General features: G+C 35.2%; 1 protein-coding gene across 9 annotated transcripts in view; it reads left to right on the plus strand.

The window, feature by feature from the left end:
- Nucleotides 1-19,085, plus strand: part of ryr1a (ryanodine receptor 1a (skeletal)) — a 129,479-nt gene that overhangs the window by 67,820 nt on the left and 42,574 nt on the right. For 4 of the 9 annotated variants that reach the window (XM_087271025.1, XM_087271028.1, XM_087271027.1 and 1 more), the window contains exons 69-79: nucleotides 3-323; nucleotides 576-816; nucleotides 3,219-3,306; nucleotides 3,421-3,513; nucleotides 6,117-6,131; nucleotides 12,969-13,139; nucleotides 15,515-15,574; nucleotides 15,651-15,785; nucleotides 17,236-17,348; nucleotides 17,466-17,562; nucleotides 17,648-17,754. In XM_087271025.1, the coding sequence (XP_087127151.1) occupies nucleotides 3-323; nucleotides 576-816; nucleotides 3,219-3,306; nucleotides 3,421-3,513; nucleotides 6,117-6,131; nucleotides 12,969-13,139; nucleotides 15,515-15,574; nucleotides 15,651-15,785; nucleotides 17,236-17,348; nucleotides 17,466-17,562; nucleotides 17,648-17,754 (1,441 nt within the window). Of the gene's footprint in view, nucleotides 1-2; nucleotides 324-575; nucleotides 817-3,218; nucleotides 3,307-3,420; nucleotides 3,514-6,116; nucleotides 6,132-12,968; nucleotides 13,140-15,514; nucleotides 15,575-15,650; nucleotides 15,786-17,235; nucleotides 17,349-17,465; nucleotides 17,563-17,647; nucleotides 17,755-19,085 lie in introns of those variants that run through there. The other 5 variants (XM_087271026.1, XM_087271030.1, XM_087271029.1 and 2 more) reach the window with 2 other exon arrangements.

Below are 19,085 nucleotides of genomic sequence, written 5' to 3' on the forward strand. Positions count from 1 at the left end.
AGTCCTTGGTCTTCCAAATCAAGTTCAAGAGTTGTGTTTGGACATTCCTGAGCTTGACATTTTACTGAAGGAGATCGGAGACCTGGCTGAATCGGGAGCTCGATACACTGAAATGCCACATGTGATTGAGGTCACTCTGCCCATGCTGTGTAACTATCTGCCCCGCTGGTGGGAGAGAGGACTGGAGAACTTCCCGGATCTGGAGGGTAAGCTGTGCACCGACGTCACCTCCGAATCCCTCAACCAGCTTCTGGGAAGCATCATGAAAATCGTGGTCAACAACTTGGGAATCGACGAAGCCTCCTGGATGAAGAGACTTGCAGGTATGAGTTGTTTTTCCCCTTAATGCATGTGTTATTATGTCGCTTAAAAATAAAATTTCAGCTTTTGCCATCAAAAAGACATTTTAGGAACCCTCAAGTAATAAAAAATGTGTATCAAATGTCATGCCACGACTTTTAAATACCGGGTTTTAGTATGAATAGGGTTAATTGGGTTTTAATTAGCGTAAATGCTAATCTATCTTTATGAATCAGGCCTCAGATGCTCAACATGTTTTGTTTATGTTGTTCCAGTGTTCTCCCAACCCATTGTGAGCCGAGCCAAACCAGAGATGCTCAAATCCCACTTCATCCCCACCATGGAGAAGCTGAAGAAGCGAACCTCTAAAGTTGTAGCCGAGGAGGAGCATTTGCGTTTGGAGGGAAAGTCTGAGGGAGATGAGGAAGAGGGAACCATCAGAGACGAGTTTGCAGTTCTCTGTAGAGACCTCTATGCTCTATATCCTCTTCTCATCCGCTATGTGGATAACAACAGGTATTAAGTGGTTCCAGTGTGGGTCATTTTAACAGGTTCATTTAATTTGGTGTACTTTCTTGTCATTTTGTGGCTATCCCGAAGCTCAAATAATGGCACTAGTAATGCCAAGTTTGTGGGTTTGATCTTCAGTAGCTACAATATGTTTCCATTCACCTATTTTTTGCACATTTTGCATATACGCATAAAACAACAGATGATGGAAACGCCAAGATGCGCATCAATTTTTAAAAATGCACAACTGAGTAGGATAAAATTTTTATTTGATAAGAAAAGATGTGATGTCATGTGATTTTTGTTATAAGAGGTCATTTGATGATAAAAATGTGTGTGAATGGACAAATCAGCAGAGTGAGCACATTGTAAAACATCTGAAATGTTGTTTTGGCCATTCTAAAATGCCTTAACAATCTCAAAATAGTGTTACGCATCGATGAATTTGCTCTTCAGTGTTTGAACTCTCAGTAATGATTAAATCACACTGAACTGAGCTAAACTGAACTGAACTGAACTTAAAACACTAAAACCTGAACCACACTGTTCCAGTTACTATGACCATTTATGTGAAGCTGCTTTGACACAATCTACATTGTAAAAGCGCTATACAAATAAAGCTGAATTGAATTGAATTGAAGTTGTTATATGTCTCAGCAACGTCTTCTGAGGCACAAGTCATTTATTAAATAAAGAAAATATTCACACAGCTTCTTCTACCGCAGTAAATTCAGTTGTTACTGTTGATATTTGGTGCCAGATAATCAGAAAGTGACGATTTTGTTCTCTTTGACTCGTCGGATTAAAACGCTGCTTTATTTGCACATCTTTTGTCCGATATTTAAATTTTGCGCACAAAGTTAATTCGCGTTTTTGGGTGGAAACATTGTGAGTGTGATGTCCCAGCCTATGAGCCTTGAGTGCGTGTGTGATCTTCCAGTCTATTGGCTGAGTGTGTGTGGTGTCCAAACCTATCGGTGGGGAATGCATGTGTTTTATTTACAGGATGGAGGTGAAGTGATTGGTTTACAGGTGCCGCTCGTTGGAATGTGGATAAAAACTGTGTTTGGCGTGCTCGTGAGAGACTGCTTTTTTTCTGAGCGACCACCTAGGCATGGATCTCGGCTAAGCTTCCCTGACCTTCCCATTTGTCCCCGACTCTTCTTTTCGCTTACTTTATATTATTAATGTAATTCATTATTTCATTTTCTTTTCGGCTTGGTCCCTTTATTCGTCAAGGGTCGCGGAAAGAAAGGACTAATAAAATGTGTCTGTTCAAGGTAGTGGATAAAAGCGTGTCTAAAAGTGTCAATGTACTGTTGAAGTCAGAATTATTAGCCCTCCTGAATTATTTGCCCCCCTGTATATTTTTTCTTAATTTCTGTTTAACGGAGAGCAGATTTTTTCAACACATTTCTAAACATAATAGTTCTAAAAACAAATTTCTAAAAACTTATTTCTTTTATCTTTTCCATGATGACAGTAAATCATATTTTACTACATTTTTTTTCAAGGTGCTAGTATTCAGCTTAAAATGACATTCAAATGCTTAACTATGTTAAAACAAGTTAGGGTAATTAGAAAAATCTTTGTATAACAGGTGTTATAAAAAATATTGGGCTAATAATATTAACCTTAAAATGGTATTTAAAAAATTAGAAACTGCTTTATTTTAGCCAAAATAAAACAAGACTTTCGCCAAAAGAAAAAATATTGGTCACACTTTTTAATAAGGTTCATTAGTTAATGTTAATTAATGCATTTACTAACATGAACAAACATTGAACAATACATTTACTACTGTATTTGTTCATGCTAGTTAACGTTAGGTAATGAAAATACAGTTGTTCATTGTTAGTTCATGTTAACTCATGGTGCATTAACTAATGTTAACAAGCATGGACTTAGATGTTAATAATGCATTAGTAAATGTTCAGTTATGATTAATAAATGCTGCACATGTGTTGTTCATGATTAGTTCATGTTAGTAAATGCATGAACTAATGAACCTTATTGTAAAGTGTTACCAAAATATTATAGGAAATACTGTGAAAAATTCTTTGCTCTGTTAAACAGAAGGGCTAATCATTTTGACTTTAACTTCAAAAGGAATTCTCATTGCACTTAAGTTTACAATGACCATGAAGCTTGTTAACAAGTGTTTATTAATTAATGAAGGTATTATAATGCTTTGTTTCTTTATTTCATCTTCATTTACAAGTAGCAGGGTATTTACAACTACTGTAAAAATTTATGTCCGTATTCATCCGTACAGCATCCCTTGCGGCACAGTCGTAAACTGCTGTCACACCTGAAAACATGTTCTTAATCCTTTAGTACCGCGGCGGCGGCACACTCAGCAGTAATGGTCATTTTAAACTGTCACCCTCTGTATGTGTTTTTTTTAGAGCAAGATGGCTGACGTTTCGAGACCCAGATGCTGAGGAGTTGTTCCGCATGGTGGGAGAGGTCTTCATCTTCTGGTCAAAATCTCACGTAAGAGACCATCATTCAAGTGTCAGCAGTCAAAAAAAAAAAAAAAAATACTCATTTGAACAAAACTTGCTGGAATTTTGATTGTTCTTCAATTTCTGATTCATCTTAATGCAGAATTTCAAGCGAGAGGAGCAAAACTTTGTGGTGATGAACGAAATCAACAATATGTCCTTTCTCACTGCTGACAGTAAGAGCAAGATGAGCAAGGTGAGGCCTGTATTGTCAGTCTATGGGAAACTTTATTGTTTGCTCATTGATTACTTTCAATTCATGATCGTCATGTTTGTATTAATGTAATATTTCAATATTTACTTATAAGATTAAGGTTGATTCACTTTTCAATCTTTAAGCATGATTGTGTTGTCATTAGGGCTGCACAATATCGTTTCATCATCGATATTGCAATGTGTGAATACACAATAGTCACATCGCAGGACAGGGAATGTGGAGTCAGGGTTTTAGTTGACCAGGTACAACATCTTAGAACACATGAGAATTTTGTCATTTTTAGTTTAACCATAATATATAAAGTAAAAGCTCATCGATGGCTTGTGTTTTTAAGGCCTGTTTAAAAATTTAAAAGTTTAAAGCATCTGGGCACAAGGAAAATTACATTTGTAGCTTCAACAAGGATTAACTGTATTTAATTATTTACACAATGAAGAATATACAACTTTATTGTACATTTGATTAATTTATTTTCGTATCATTTGTATATTTGCTCTATCTCCGCTTGTAACTTGATTATATTTTATGCACTCTCCTACAAATTCATCCCAATCTATCCCAAATCATTAAACTATCTTGACAAAAATCACAATATTAATCTCAAGAAATTTATATAATGTAAATTTTTCCCAATATCGTGCAGCCCTAGTTGTCAGGCATGTTTATTTATTGTTATTTATATGCTTTTATAATGTTTGAAAGTTTTTTTTATTGTTATGTATTTATCATTTTAGTTTATACATGAACTTTAGTCTATACTAAAGTATATACTAAATTCTAGTAACTTCAAATATTATTATTATTATTATTATTATTATTAATATTATTAATAATAATATTAGATTTGCATTTTAATATTTTATTATTCAAATTTTTATATTTCCAATACCTATTCTATATAAAGTACTTAAATTTTACTTAAATACTTTAAGTTGCTAATGTATATATTTGTATTAGATCTATATAATTTAATAATTCCAATATTATTTAACAAATAAATAAATTTCATTATGTTTATTTTAGGGTTACTGCGGGGTCTTAATGTCTTAAATCTCAAAATCAAAATTTTAGGCCCTAAAAAGTCTTAAACTTATTGAATATTGACATATTTAAGACCTACTAAATATATACAGTTGAAGTCAGAATTATTAACCCCCCTGAATTTTTAGACCGCTTGTTTATTTTTTCCCTAATTTCTGTTTAAGGAGAGCAAAATTTTTCAACGCATTTCTAAACATATTAGTTTTAATAACTCTTCTCTAATAACTGATTTATTTTATCTTTGCCAATATGACTGTAAATAATATTTGACTAGATATTTTTCAAGACACTTCTATACAGCTTAAAGTGACATTTAAAGGCTTAACTGGGTTAATTAGGTTAACTAGGCAGGTTAGTGTAATTAGGCAAGTTATTGTATAACGATGGTTTGTTCTGTAGATTATCGAGAAAAAATGTAGCTTAAAGGGGCTAATAATTTTGTCCCTAAAATTGTGTTTAAAAAGTTAAAAACTGCTGTTATTCTAGCCGAAATTAAACAAATATGACTTTCTCCAGAAGAAGAAATATTATCAGACATACTGTGAACATTTCCTTGCTCTGTTAAACATCATTTGAAAAATATTTTAAAAAGAAGAAAAAAAATTGAAGGGGGCTAATAATTCTGACTTCAACTGTATATATAAATGTGTCTTAATTTTCCTGTTCATAAATACCTATCCAATCTTGCCAACACCCATATAATCACCTACAATCCATGTCAATAAAACTTTAAACTTTTGCTAAGTAATATTTAAAATATTTAAATTATTTAGAATATATTATAATTTTTTATAATGTATTATAATAATTTTTTGATAGGGCAAATAACAGTTTATTCCATTTGGGCCATTTAAAAAATTCCTTAGCATTTAGCCCTTTATGAGTCTAAAATTTCATTGATAATGGTCTTAAAAAGTCTTAAAGTTAACTTGGTGAAACCTGCAGAAACCCTGTTATTGCTGTGTTAACATATTATAGTATTTATACACAGCTATGAGAAAAAATAAGAGACTTGAAAATTGTCAGTCTTTCAGGATTTATTAGACATGGGTTTAAGAAAAAATAAAAAGCATATTGCATTAAAGTGTTTTTTTTTTAATTGGAAACTGACAATTGGTCAATTTTGTTGCCTAAAAACAAATAAAAACATGGGACATATTTTATTATTTAATGGGAAACTGAGAATTGTCAAGTGGTTTCTTGATTTTTTTGCATAGCTGTGTGTGTGAGAGTATGCATTTTTTCCCTTCTATTTATCCTTTTTCAAAAATGAAAACACACAAAAGGAAACCAAAAAAAAAAAAAAAGTATTTGTAGCCAGTGGTTTTTTGGCGTCAAGACCCACAACAAAAGGTAAAGTATAAAGCTTTCCATGATTTTTCTGAGGATGTTGAGTGTATTCTCAGTCAGTGATTTTCTGCCATCATGTGCAAGTGCTTTTGGGATGCATATGGTTTTACAGGATTTAGATACCAGTGTTAATGGTGTTCTCTCTCTGACTCCTCTTTTTTTTTCTCGTCTGGATGCTGGTGGGTTTCTAGGCCGGGGACTCTGAGGTTAGCTTTCTGTCTGCACGACTGCTGTGCTACCGCATGGCACCTCACATCTAGGGGGGCGCATTTCATCAACTCCCCCAACACACTGGCACTCATAACTGTGACCAAACTAGTGTCCATAGGAATAACACGCTTTTTCACGTGTCATTTAGAGAAAGACATCATGCTAGATATCATCACAATTTTTAACCCTAATTTGTTCTTAGTACAGTAGTTTTATGGACATGGTATACAGACATAAAAAGAAACTATTTAACTTCGATAAAGTTCTCAAGAACTGATTAATTCTGTGAATTATGGGTAACATGCAGGGATACACTGATAGGTTACAAATATTAATTAATATTGATATAAATATTAGTCATTTGCTTATTATTTTATTTTGTCTCATTAACATATATTATAGTTTGATCTTAATCAAATAAATATAATTTCTTTTTTATTTAACTTAAATAAATTAAACTAAAAATTAAGCTTAAATTTAAATAAAAAAAAATAAAACTTAAATTAAAGCATTAAATCAAAGATCTAAATGGGAAGGTTGATTTTTTTGTGCGATCAGTGTACCAAAAAAATTAACTAAAATGACACCAGAAAATTGAAAACAAACAAAAAACAAATAAAATTCTAAATAAAAATTACAACACCAAATCCAAAAAAAAAAAAAAAATTCAACAGTATGGAAAACGCAAATAACAAAAAGAAAGTAGTAATTTCTAAATTTAATTTCACTTTGCATCCATTTCTCCCAAGAAATACCTAAAATACTGAGTACAGTACACATTTCTAATGTCCTAATAATGTTTCTAATAATTGTCCATCCCAGATGACTTTGAACCCAGAAAAGTCCATGGTGCTTCTGGACACTGTTAACATAAGGCTTATTTTTGGCACAGTACCGTTTTAACTGCCATTTGTGGAATGTAACTACATATTGTGGTACTTGACAAAGATTTGCCAAAGTAGTCCTGAGCCCATGTGGTGATATCACCTAAAGAGAAATAATTATTCTTAATGCAATGCAGCCTGAGGGAACGGAGATCACGGTTGTACAGCTTAGGCTTGCGCCCTTGTCCTTAACGCACTGAAATTCCTCCAGATTCCTTGAATCCTTTAGTTATGTTATAGAATGTTGAAGGTGAGATATCTAAATGTCTTCCTATCTTTTTTTGAGAAACATTGTTTTAAACATTTCAATAATTTTCTCACAAATTTGTCTTGGGCCCATCTTTGCTCCTAGAGGACTTGACCATTCTTGGATGCTTCTTTTGTACCAAATCATCACAGTCACCTGTTTCAAATCACAATATTATTTAACCAGTTTACCTGATTACTAGCCCTAAATCACCTCTGTCCCAACTTTTTTGGAATGTGTAGCAGGTCTGAATAACAGAAAAGGATGTATATTTACAAATGAGTTGAAGTTGACCAGACAAAACATGAAATATTTTGTTTATATTGTCTACAATGAAATAAGAGTCAAAGTAAATTTGGAAATCACTAGTTTCTTTTTTTTATTTGTAACTATTTAAGAAACTATTTAACTTCGATAAAGTTCTCAAGAACTGATTAATTCTGTGAATTATGGGTAAAATGCAGGGATGCACTGATAGGTTACAAATATTAATTAATATTGATATAAATATTAGTCATTTGCTTATTATTTTATTTTGTCTCATTAACATATATTATAGTTTGATCTTAATCAAATAAATATAATTTCTTTTTTTATTTAACTTAAATAAATTAAACTAAAAATTAAGCCTAAATTTAAATAAAAAAAATAAAACTTAAATTAAAGCATTAAATAAAACATCTAAATGGGAAGGTTGATTTTTTACAGGAAGTGGAAGTGGACACAGGAAGTGAACACAGGAAGTGTTTTCACACTGTTCCAAATTCTTCTGATTTGGGGTTGAATAATAGTTACTCAGTGACACTAGAACAACACTGATACTTCTATTTATTGAACACTCATTTATTGAATCATTAATACAGAACATACCTTATATATTTAGCATTAAATTGACATAGGGAACATTGCTGAATCAAGAACAATTCTGTCCCTTCACAGTTAATCAGTAAAAATGTATCTACCTTTTCAATGCTAGAGTCAATATGCTCTTGGTTTTATTTTGATCAGAAATCATCTGATAAATATCGATGTCCATTACTGTATATCAGTGCGTTGCCCCACAACATGGTGACCAAAGCAATTGCAGTATGTAAAAAATGCTGGGATTCATACAATTCCTTCATGTTGTCCCAACACAAATTGATTAAGTTTACTTAGTTGTTTGTACAAATTTAAGTAAATTGAACATATTTTGACACCTCAAAAAAACTCAAGAATTGTGTTGATTCAGCTTATATCAAATACGTAATTAGAACAAGCAGCATGAATGTAGTTTTTGAGTGCATTCTCATCAGTGCCAATTCAATATATTCCATTAACAAGAAGCGTCAATTGACACTAACAGGTCGCTGCTTTTGGCTCTATCGGTGCAAATTTAAATTGGCCTAATGATTCAATTTGAGTCACAAGAACCGTCCCATCCCCACGGACACAAGGGCCACAGGCTGCCCGTCGTCCTGCCAGTGTGTGAGGGGGGGAGTCTGAATGGAGGCGTTTGATGAAAGAACTCTTTGTAGAGGCTCATGGCACTTGATTCCATGTTCGTGGCTGAGGGTTCGAGCCCCTGGAGGCCTGTGCCATCACCCTGTTACAGCAGTTTGCATTCGGATGGGGATCTTCATACATCTCTTATCTTCCTTTCGTATAACGGCTGCAGGTTGGGGTCAATTTTTAAATCTGTTCAGGAAGTCAACTGAGAATGCACACGAATCAAACTGTATTTCAGTTTATTTCCTAAACTGGATTCTTGTGAAGGAATTTGACCTCAATTAATGTATATTTGCGTCATACATCCTCCTTTACAAAAGGGGGAGCATTTAGAGTCCATCCTCTAACGTGTGCCTACTAAATTCCACCTTAACAGCAATTGTTTCTGTACTAATGGCTTACACCTCCATGTTGATCCATTTTTTGTTTCCCCATCCACCCCTTTTAACCCATGACCCCTGATGCAATCAAAAACAAATGATTGAGGCGGGTTTATGGAAAAGGGGATTACACTTACAGACTTTAGAACTAATATAACATGTAAAATGCAGCTTTAATTGTTAAGTTGCATTAACTCTGATAGATAGGTCCTTCTTTTATCTGTATTTAGACTTCAAACTCTGATGATACGCTTTGAAACATACACCTAGGTCATTTTTATTTGATTTTGAATGGTCTTAATCCTGTAAATTCTGCTATTTCGTTTATGATAGTTTAAGTGGTTTAAGTACTTTAATTTAAGCATCTCGGTGGTGTGACGATGACTTTAATCATAAAAGTATTTAATTAATTTCTTGAGATTGTAATAGGAGATAACGAGTGACAATTTGTATTTATATTGATTTATTTACTGTAAGCAGTCTTCTATACTGTTATCAAGATTTCATTTATTTAAATTACAAGCTATTGTAATTTAATGCTATTGTTAAGAATTTAATCTTACCTTTTGCCCATCTAAATACGAATAACTGCACTAAATAGTTTTGTTTGTTTTTTCTTAGTTTGATGTATTGTTTCTTCCTCAAGAATGAGCTTTTTGTTCCTAATTTATCAAATAAGAGAATACTTTAAATGCCTGATATGGCAAACATGATACTGAAAAAGCCAATATCAAAAACCCATATTCTTGAATTATAATTTCTCTTCAAGGGATGTGCATGTTCACACCAAAAGTTTAAAATGTAGACGTGTTTGCTGCAATTCAAGTAATTCTATTTGACTGGGAAATTCACTTGAGCTGAAAAACATCCTGTGAGTAAGCCAGAGCTAGTGATGCGGTGCTCTGCATTTGGTGTGAACCCATCATTAGTTCACCCAAAAAATGAAAATCTTAAAAAATGTTATTAATTACTTGCCTTCATGCCATTCAAACACATAAGACCTTCAGGAAACTTTAAAAATGAAGATATTTTAGATGAAATTCAGAGAGCTCTTTGATCCTCCATAGACCTCAGTGGTCCCGAGATGTTCAGAAAAGTAAACAAAAACATTGTTAAAACATTTTTATGTTACTTCAGTGGCTCTAAACTGTAACCATATGAAGCTCCTTTTGTGCACTCAAAAATAAAAACAGCTTTATTTGCCGATGTCTTTAAGGTATGGTCAGGGTGTGCATTTACTATGAGCAGTATGGTGTTTGCTTGTGTTGATTTGGTGTTGTTTTATTGTTTTTGTGAATAAGGGTAAATAATTGCAGAATTTAAATTTTTTTGGATTAACTTACCCTTTAAATTTAAATAAACTATTCTTTTATATCTTATTTTATATATACATAGCATCTGGAAGGTATTCATAGCGCTTCATTTTTTCCACTTTTTTAGTTACAGCTTTATTCCAAAATAGATTAAATTCATTTATTTCCTCAAAATTCTACACACAATAGCCCATAGTGACAATGTGAAAAAAGATTTTTCGGCACACGTGTTTTTGGGAAATTTTGCCCATTTCTCTTAGCAGTACCTCTCAAGCTCTATCAGGTTAGATGGGAAGCAACGGTGTACAACCATTTTCAGATCTCTCAGAGATGTTCAATAGGATTTAGGTCTGGGCTCTGGCTGGGCCACTCAAGGACATTCACCGAGTTGTTGTGAAGCCACTCCAGTGATTTATTTTGGCAGTGTGCTTTGAGTCATTGACCTGCTGGAAGATGAACCGTCGCCCCAGTCTGAGGTCAAGAGCTCTCTGTAGCAGGTTTTCAATCAGGATGTCTCTGTAGATTGCTGCATTCATCTTTCCCTCTATCCTGACAAGTCTTCCAGTTCCTGCTGCTGAAAAACATCCGCACAGCATAATGCTGCCACCATCATGCTTCACTGTAGAGATGCTATTAGCCTGGTGATGCGTGGTGCCTGGTTTTCTCCAAATGTAACGCTTGACATTCACTTCAAAGAGTTCAATTTTAGTCTCATCAGACCAGAGAATTTTGTTTCTTATGGTCTAAGAGTCCTTCAGATGCCTTTTGGCAAATTCCAGGCGGGGAGGGGCTTCCGTCTGGCCACCATACAGGCCTGATTGGTGGATTGCTGGACAGATGGTTGTCCTTCTGTAAGGTTTTTCTCTTTCCACAGAAGAACACTAGAGCTCAGACAGAGTGACCATCGGGTTATTGATCAACTCCCAGACTAAGGCCCTTCTTCCCAGATCACTCAGCTTAGATGGCTGGCCAGCTCTAGAGAGAGTCCTGGTGGTTCAAAACATCTTTCACTTACGGATGATGGAGGCCACTGAGCTCATTGGAACTTTCAGAGCAGCAGAAATTTTTCTGAAACCTTCCCCAGACTTGTGCCTCGAGACAATCCTGTCTCAGAGGTCTACAGACAATTCCTTTGTCTTCAAGCATGGATTGTGCTTTGACATGCACTGTTAACCCTTATATAGACAGGTGTATGCCTTTTCAAATCATGTCCAATCAACTGAATTTACCACAGGTGAACTCCAATTAAGCTGCTGAATCTCAAGAATGATCAGTGGAAACAGAATATACCTGAGCTCAATTTAGAGCTTCACGGCAAAGGCTGTGAATACTTATGTACATGTGATTTTCAGCTTTTTTAATAAGTAATCTTTTTTCACATTGTCATTATGGTCTATTGTGTGTAGAATTTTGAGGAAATAAATTAATTTAATCCATTTTGGAATAAGGCTGTAACATAAAAAAGTGGAAAAAGTGAAGCACTATGAATACTTTCCAGATGCATTGTATAGGCTTTGCAGGGTTAAGACCAAGCCCAGAAAACCATTACTCCACCTTAATTGACACACACTATAGTATATTGTCTCATTCATGAAGCTTAAGCAGAATGAAAATATTTGTTATTCATTCAAAAGCAGCCATTAAACATTGGATTCAAGTCAGTAACTTGCAATGCGTAGAAATTTTTTAATGATGCCCAATGTCTTAAATTTGAAAAGTGTTGGGTTAGAGGAACAAAACTGGTCAAAACCAGATATGCGTGACCAAAGATTAATGAAATTATTTCTTTTTCTCTGTAGGTAAGAGCTTTGTTTTTTTTAATATGGTAACCCTAAATGAGTCAAAAGTGATAATTTCTCTTTAGTTTTCTAATTACCTCCACTGAATGAGTTTTACAGCGCGTTTGCAGGTCCTCTTCCTTCCTCTGAGTCTGAGCATGTTTTGACTATGCATGCCCTTGCAGATCTTTTCAGTGCACGGAGTGTGTTAAGCTCTACTGACACATTACAATACAAGCCTCCTTGTAATGCCTGATTTTATTCTGTGTCTAAGCTAAGATGATGTTACAGTTGAATGACTCTGTCCCCTATTTGATGTTGTCGCCTGTTTGTTAAGAATACAATTGAGAGTTCAGCTTCAGTCTTTTTATATTATGCCTTGTCTTCCCCACTAAGCCCCACTGTTGTTGTCTATTCTGATGAAAAGCAACCCTGAACATTTACCCTTCCTTCCCTCTTAATGACCCTATTAATCAGAATGACTCATTTCCAAGGACTGTTCTCTAAAGAAGTCCTAACTTAAAGATAAAATCTAATAACTGAAACAGTGCCTTCGAGTAAGGATGGATTGGAGCGTTCAGTGTTCTGGGGAAACGGGAAGCTTTGATTTTTGTTTAACGAATTAGGTGGACGTCCAATTTTTGGTCTTGGAAATCTTATAAAACATGCCGTATAGTCTCACTGGAGGTTATTTCATGATGTCTATGCCAGTTGTCATGCTTTGAATGTTACTGTCATCTCAGGCTGGAGGCTCGGATGTGGAGCGTACCAAGAAAAAGAGACGGGGGGATCGATACTCTGTGCAAACGTCCCTCATTGTGGCCGCACTGAAGAAAATGCTTCCCATTGGACTTAACATGTGTTCTCCTGCAGACCAGGAGCTGATTAATCTGGCAAAGACACGTTATTCTCTGGTATAGTGGTCACAGTATTTCTGTCTGTCTGTTTGTATGTATATCTTATGCTAGGTTCAGACTACACAATTGTTTTTGTCTCCAGTTGTTGACTCCTAAATTCTTGTTGTGTTGTTGACAAGACACTTCAGATTCATGTTGCTTCCTGACCAGTCATTATTTACCTTCTTAAAAGTTGTCAAAAGGCAGAACTTAATTAAATAAGCATTAATATAAAATGTGTTTTGATCTGGCTATCTATGTAAAAGAAAAGTCCAAAAAAGAAGGGAAAACCAAAATAGTAGACACATTGCATCATTGTCTGTCTTTCTTGTTGCTATCTTTACGAGCTGTGTGTGGACTCTTTAGTGCTTCTGCTGGTCAATATTATAGATGTTAACCTATGTTCATTGCACAACCCAAAGCAAGTGGTGCTCACTGCAGAGCCACTTGGGCAGAGCTGAGCTCCAGCAAGGGGGAGCTTGAGCTCCAGCTCCTCCTTCCTTTCACTTGTTCTACAAGTGATGTCACTGAGGGTTAGGGGTGGGGTGGGCGTACACATTAAAACAGCTTATAGGTGGAGGAGTTGGAGCTCAAGTTCCCCCTTATTGGAGCCCAAGTGGCTCTGCAGCGAGAAGTCTCACACAGTGGAGTGCCGGGAAAAAATGATAAATTTTACTTTCGGAAAAAATCCTGGAGCATCATAGACATAGCATTGTGTGTTATTAAAGAGCAAGTTACAACACAGTTAAGTGAAGTTTAATATTAAACTAATTTTGAGAGGAGCGCGTGCTCATGATTGACCCAGCTGACCCACATTAGCTAATCACGATCCTCCAATCAAAGAATCCCAAGTCACTATATATATATCCTCATTTCCTTTCTACAACTATCTTCCTCTGGAAAAAGCCCCCCTCCTCCCCTTCTTCCACCTTTATCCAGAATGGGCGGCATGGTGGCCCAGTGACTAGTACTGTTGCATCACAGCAAGAATACCAATGGCGGCGGGTCCTCGCTGGGCCATCAGGTATTTCTGTGTGGAGTTTGCATGTGTCCAAATGGGTTTCGGCCAAGTTCCCCGGTTTCCTTCCACCATCCAAATATGCTCTATATTATGGACAAAATAAGCCTGAATCTTTTTTTGTAAATGTCTTACTCTCAGAAAGGTCACCTCAGCCTCAGCAGCTGGGGAGTTTTGAGATCAACCTGAGCCCAAGGGAGGTAAAAGGGAGGGAGCCCTGGGCCCGAGAATCCCCTGAGCTCAGGGCTCTCTCCCGGGACAGCATGCCAAACAAGCTATGTATAAATCATGAGCTAAGTGTGAATTTTTGAAATACTTATTTTGCAAACCACAGAAAACGAGGCAACCATTTTAATCACACTTACAGGTTATATAGGAACACTTACAGGATTTAAAGGAAGAAGAAACTGGTCCAAATAAACTTTGTAATAGTTACTGACAAAGTCCCATACATAAATAGACTTTGCCGCCCCTTCCTTTTAATAACAAACGGCTGATGTTGCAGGGTAGGTTATATATAAATCATCAGAACAGTGACAGGAACAAACACAGCACCTGGTATTTATCTCTTTATTCCCCACAGCTGCATATCTGGCCATCTCTCAGTGATAATCTTCGTGTCATGACCAATGCCATGATCCACTGCGCTTCTCTAGTGTCTGAAGGGAAAGGTGCGTTTACATTTCCCCCCGAACCAGCACTTAATATTTGCCGATGTCGCCATATGGGCAGGCAAAAGATTCAAACACAAAACGAATCATTCATTAGACTCTGAGTCAATTCTTTCCTTGAAGAATCAGTGGTTTTAAACACAGTGCACTTTCAGATTTAAATCTTGTCTGGATGTTTTCATTCATTTAGAGCTGTGTTACACTCTGCATGGAAGGTCAATTTTAAAAACCCATAATAGGGGTAATAAATCTTTTTGCATCCCGACACATTGTTGTTTACACAATAAAATGGTATATACCCTAATTAAATATTAATAATACCCTTTATTATTATAGGGTATTATAAAAATATTATAATACCCTATATTAAATGAGTAATTCCAGAGTTGGACTGATATTGTGTAGTCTGAACCCAACATGACTCTTAATTAAATGTATTGTTGGTGTAACTTGAATAATTGAATTATAACACATTTACGCTCATTTGAATTGCTTTATTTCAACTTATTTTAGCCAAATGGAATCCAAGAGCAAATGTAATTTTGAACCAAAGGCGTCAAATCACTTTTATTTGAATTGTGAATTAAACTGGAACTACGTTTGCTCTTGTCAATAGGATTTACTGTTTATAAATATGAAGATTCGCTTTAGGTTGGTCTATAAACAAGTGAATTAAGGCTTTCTGTCGTCTTGTTAACCCATAGAAAGACACAGATGAGGAGGTCAGAGAGTTCTTGCAAAATAACCTGCACCTTCAGGGAAAGGTAAGTGTATGTCTGTGTGATTGTGCTATTTTTGGATGGAGTCTGAATGCTATATCTCTTTCTCTCCTCTTCTCAGGTTGATAACCCATCTATGAGGTGGCAGATGGCACTGTATAAGGAAATGGCAGGAAAGGCTGAAGATGCAGATGCCCCAGAGAATGTGGTCAAGAGGGTTCAGGAGGTCTCTGCGGTCCTTTACCACATTGAAGTGGTGAGTTTTAATTCAAAGTCCAGTGCACATGAAAATGAATGCACATTTTAGTGACCAGTCACATACCCTGCCAATATACTGCAGCATCAGGTCAAATTGCTTTAGTCAGTTCTGTGTAGATAAATCATTGCACATTTTTTACTGAAAGTAAAAGTTTTGTTTACTTTAAAAATAAACTCTATTGCCATGAATATAGACTTTGTTGCTGACATGGCTTTACATTCTTAATAAATATCAGAAATGTATATATATTAATGTATAAGTTTAAAGTGTCATTTGTCTTTGTTGATTTGATCTTGTCTTTAGGTACAATCTTAAGAGTTTTTTCCCACAAGAATAAAATTTGTTGCAAATAAATTATAAATTGTTGCTTATGAAATGTATAGGTATTTTTATGAAACTGGGCTTTACTGTCACTTCTGGTCAAGTTAGGGCCTTCTTGTTAAATAACAATGGCTAGTTATAACATTCTTATGTGGTTAAAGTTGAAATGATTAGCCTTCATGTAATATTTAATTTCCTTTAGAAATATTTTTTAAAGGGCGACACAGTGGCTCAGTGGTTAACACTGTTGCCTCACAGCAGGAAGGTTGCTGGTTCGACTCTTGGCTGGATCAGTTGGCATTTCTGTATGGAGTTTGCATGTTCTCTCGGTGTTCGTGTGGGTTTCCTCCTGGTGCTCTGGTGTCCCCCATAGTCCAAACACATACGTTATAGGGGAATTGAATAAACTGAATAAGACTACATGTGCATGGATGTTTCCCAGGGATGGGTTGCAGCTGGAAGGGCATCCGCTGTATAAAACATACTGGATAAGTTGGCGGTTCACTCCACTTTGGCTTCCCCTGATGAATAAAGGGACTTAGCTGAAGGAAAATGAATAAAGTGTTGTTTCATGGATTTTTTTTTTCAACTTATTTTTTAAACAACAGTTTTAACAACTCATTTCTTTTGTCTTAGCCATGATGGCAACACATACTATTTTCTAGTTATTTTGCAAGATACTAGTATTCAGTTTAAGTTCAGTTTAAAGGCATAACTAGGTTATGAGGTTAACTACGCAAGTTAAATAGGCAAGTTCATTTCTAAGGGGTCTAATAATATTGATCTTACAAATAGTTAAAACAATTTTTTACTGCTTTTGATCCAGCTAAACTAGAAGAAATAAGATTGTCTCCAAAACAAAAATATTACAGGAAATACCATGAAAAAAGCCTTGCTTCATTAAAGATCACTTGGGAAATATTTGAGAAAGAATAAAAATTTCACTTGAGAGGTAATAATTTTGCCTCAATTGTAATTTATGCTGTATAATACAATATTAAGGCTTTAAAAAGACCCCATTGTTGGTATTCCTAGAATCAACCCCAAAATTTGTCCCCTGAGCATCTTTATCTTAAAATCAGACTTTTTTTTAACACCTCTTTAAAAAAGTCTTTACCTCCTTCAGACGGAGCACCCTTTCAAGTCCAAAAAGATGGTTTGGCACAAACTGCTGTCGAAGCAGCGGCGTAGAGCGGTGGTGGCCTGTTTCAGGATGACTCCACTTTACAACTTGCCCAGGTAATAAGACAAGACAGATCCTATTCATTATCAGTCATTTCTGCACCAGCCGGTCTGTTTCATAAAATGAAACGAGGAGAAAAAGGTTCAGAATATACATTAACGTCTTTCTTTCAGACACAGAGCATCTAATATGTTCCTGGATGGGTACAAGCGCAACTGGATAAGAAATGAAGGCTATTCCTTTGAGGACAGAATGATTGATGACCTGTCTGTATGTGCTCACACATTAGCAACACAAAACATGCATTTAAGCAACGTTTAGACATGTAATCCACATAATGTTCTTCACAATGTAGAAAGCATTGGAGGAGGAAGAAGAGGAGGAAGAGGAAAAGGAGACAAAGCCAGACCCTCTTCATCAGCTCATCCTTCACTTTAGCCGCACAGCACTCACTGAGAAAAGGTGAGATCCCTGCTCAATTAAACACTTGGTTACTAGTGTCAAAAGAGAGCATCACATGGCCATGACGTGGCTGTTCTGCAGACTGCTCGAGACATTCACATTGTTCACATGGCTTTATGTAATCTAATACAAAATAAACCAATTCTTAGATTTACAGTATAATAAATATGTTTACAGGTACTTGTTAATAGTTTTTCAGGTAGTAGCTGGTTTGGAAAATACAATGAATTAGAGATGTAGAAGAAGATGCAGATTAAACACTTTATAAGTACTAATAAACAGCCAATGTCTTAATAATAAACAGGTAATAGTTAAGAGATGTGAGACTAATGGTAAGTAAACCAATATGTTACTAAAAATGAAACTAAACTAAAGTGTTAGTAAAATTTCTGATTCGAATATCAGCCATTTTTTATTTAACCCTAAACCATTGCATTATTAACATTGTGTTGTAAAAGGCAGATTTTATAAAAATACCATGAAACTAAAACTGTTTGTAATATGAACAGAAATACAGGGTTCATACCGTCATGGAAAAGTCGTGGAATTTTGGCATGGCATTTTCCAGGCCTAGAAAAGTTTTGGAAAAACAGAAAAACGAACAAGGTTTTGGATAAGTCATGGAAATTACATTTACATTTAGTCATTTAGCAGACGTTTTATCCAAAGTGTCTTAAGCTGTGATCACATTAGAGCTTGTACTTGTGAAATTGTGTCGTATGGCGCTGTGAAAAGGAGTGGTATTTACCAACATGATTAGACGTTAATAAAAGTGAGCGATTGCTCCATATTTAAAATTTCTTATTTCCAATTTTGTTCTATTGGTTTAACGCAATCATGTGATGCGATTTCGCAGGTAAAAATTCACCAAGCTTAAACTTTCAAATGCAGTAAAATGTGAACCTTGTTGCACATGCTTGCGTATCTGGTCTGCCTCATTCGCATGCCTATGAATGGAAGTTTATGGAGCGAATAGTATAGTGTGATCGCGGCTTTACAATAGAAGTAGTTTTACCTCCTATTGCTAGTTTAACAAACTATTAACATCATCTAAAATTTGTTTGACAATATCTGTATACTGGAATAGAGGTTAGTTGTTTTTACTTCTTTTCTTGGCCAAAAACATTAAAACTAAAGAGATTTTTGCTTGTTTTATTATATGCTGTAATAAATTTAAACGTTCATTGTTTTTCTTATGATTTACCACGTATATGTAGACATTACAGGAAACATTAGGTCATGAAAATTGTTTTGAAAGTCTTGAAAAAGTCATGAGATTTTTGTACTAAAAATGTGGATGAACCCTGGAAATAAAAATCAACTTTAGATGT

Source organism: Danio rerio, chromosome 10 (genome assembly GCF_052040795.2).
Source record: "Danio rerio strain M-AB ecotype USA chromosome 10, GRCz13ab, whole genome shotgun sequence".
Lineage (NCBI taxonomy): Eukaryota > Metazoa > Chordata > Actinopteri > Cypriniformes > Danionidae > Danio > Danio rerio.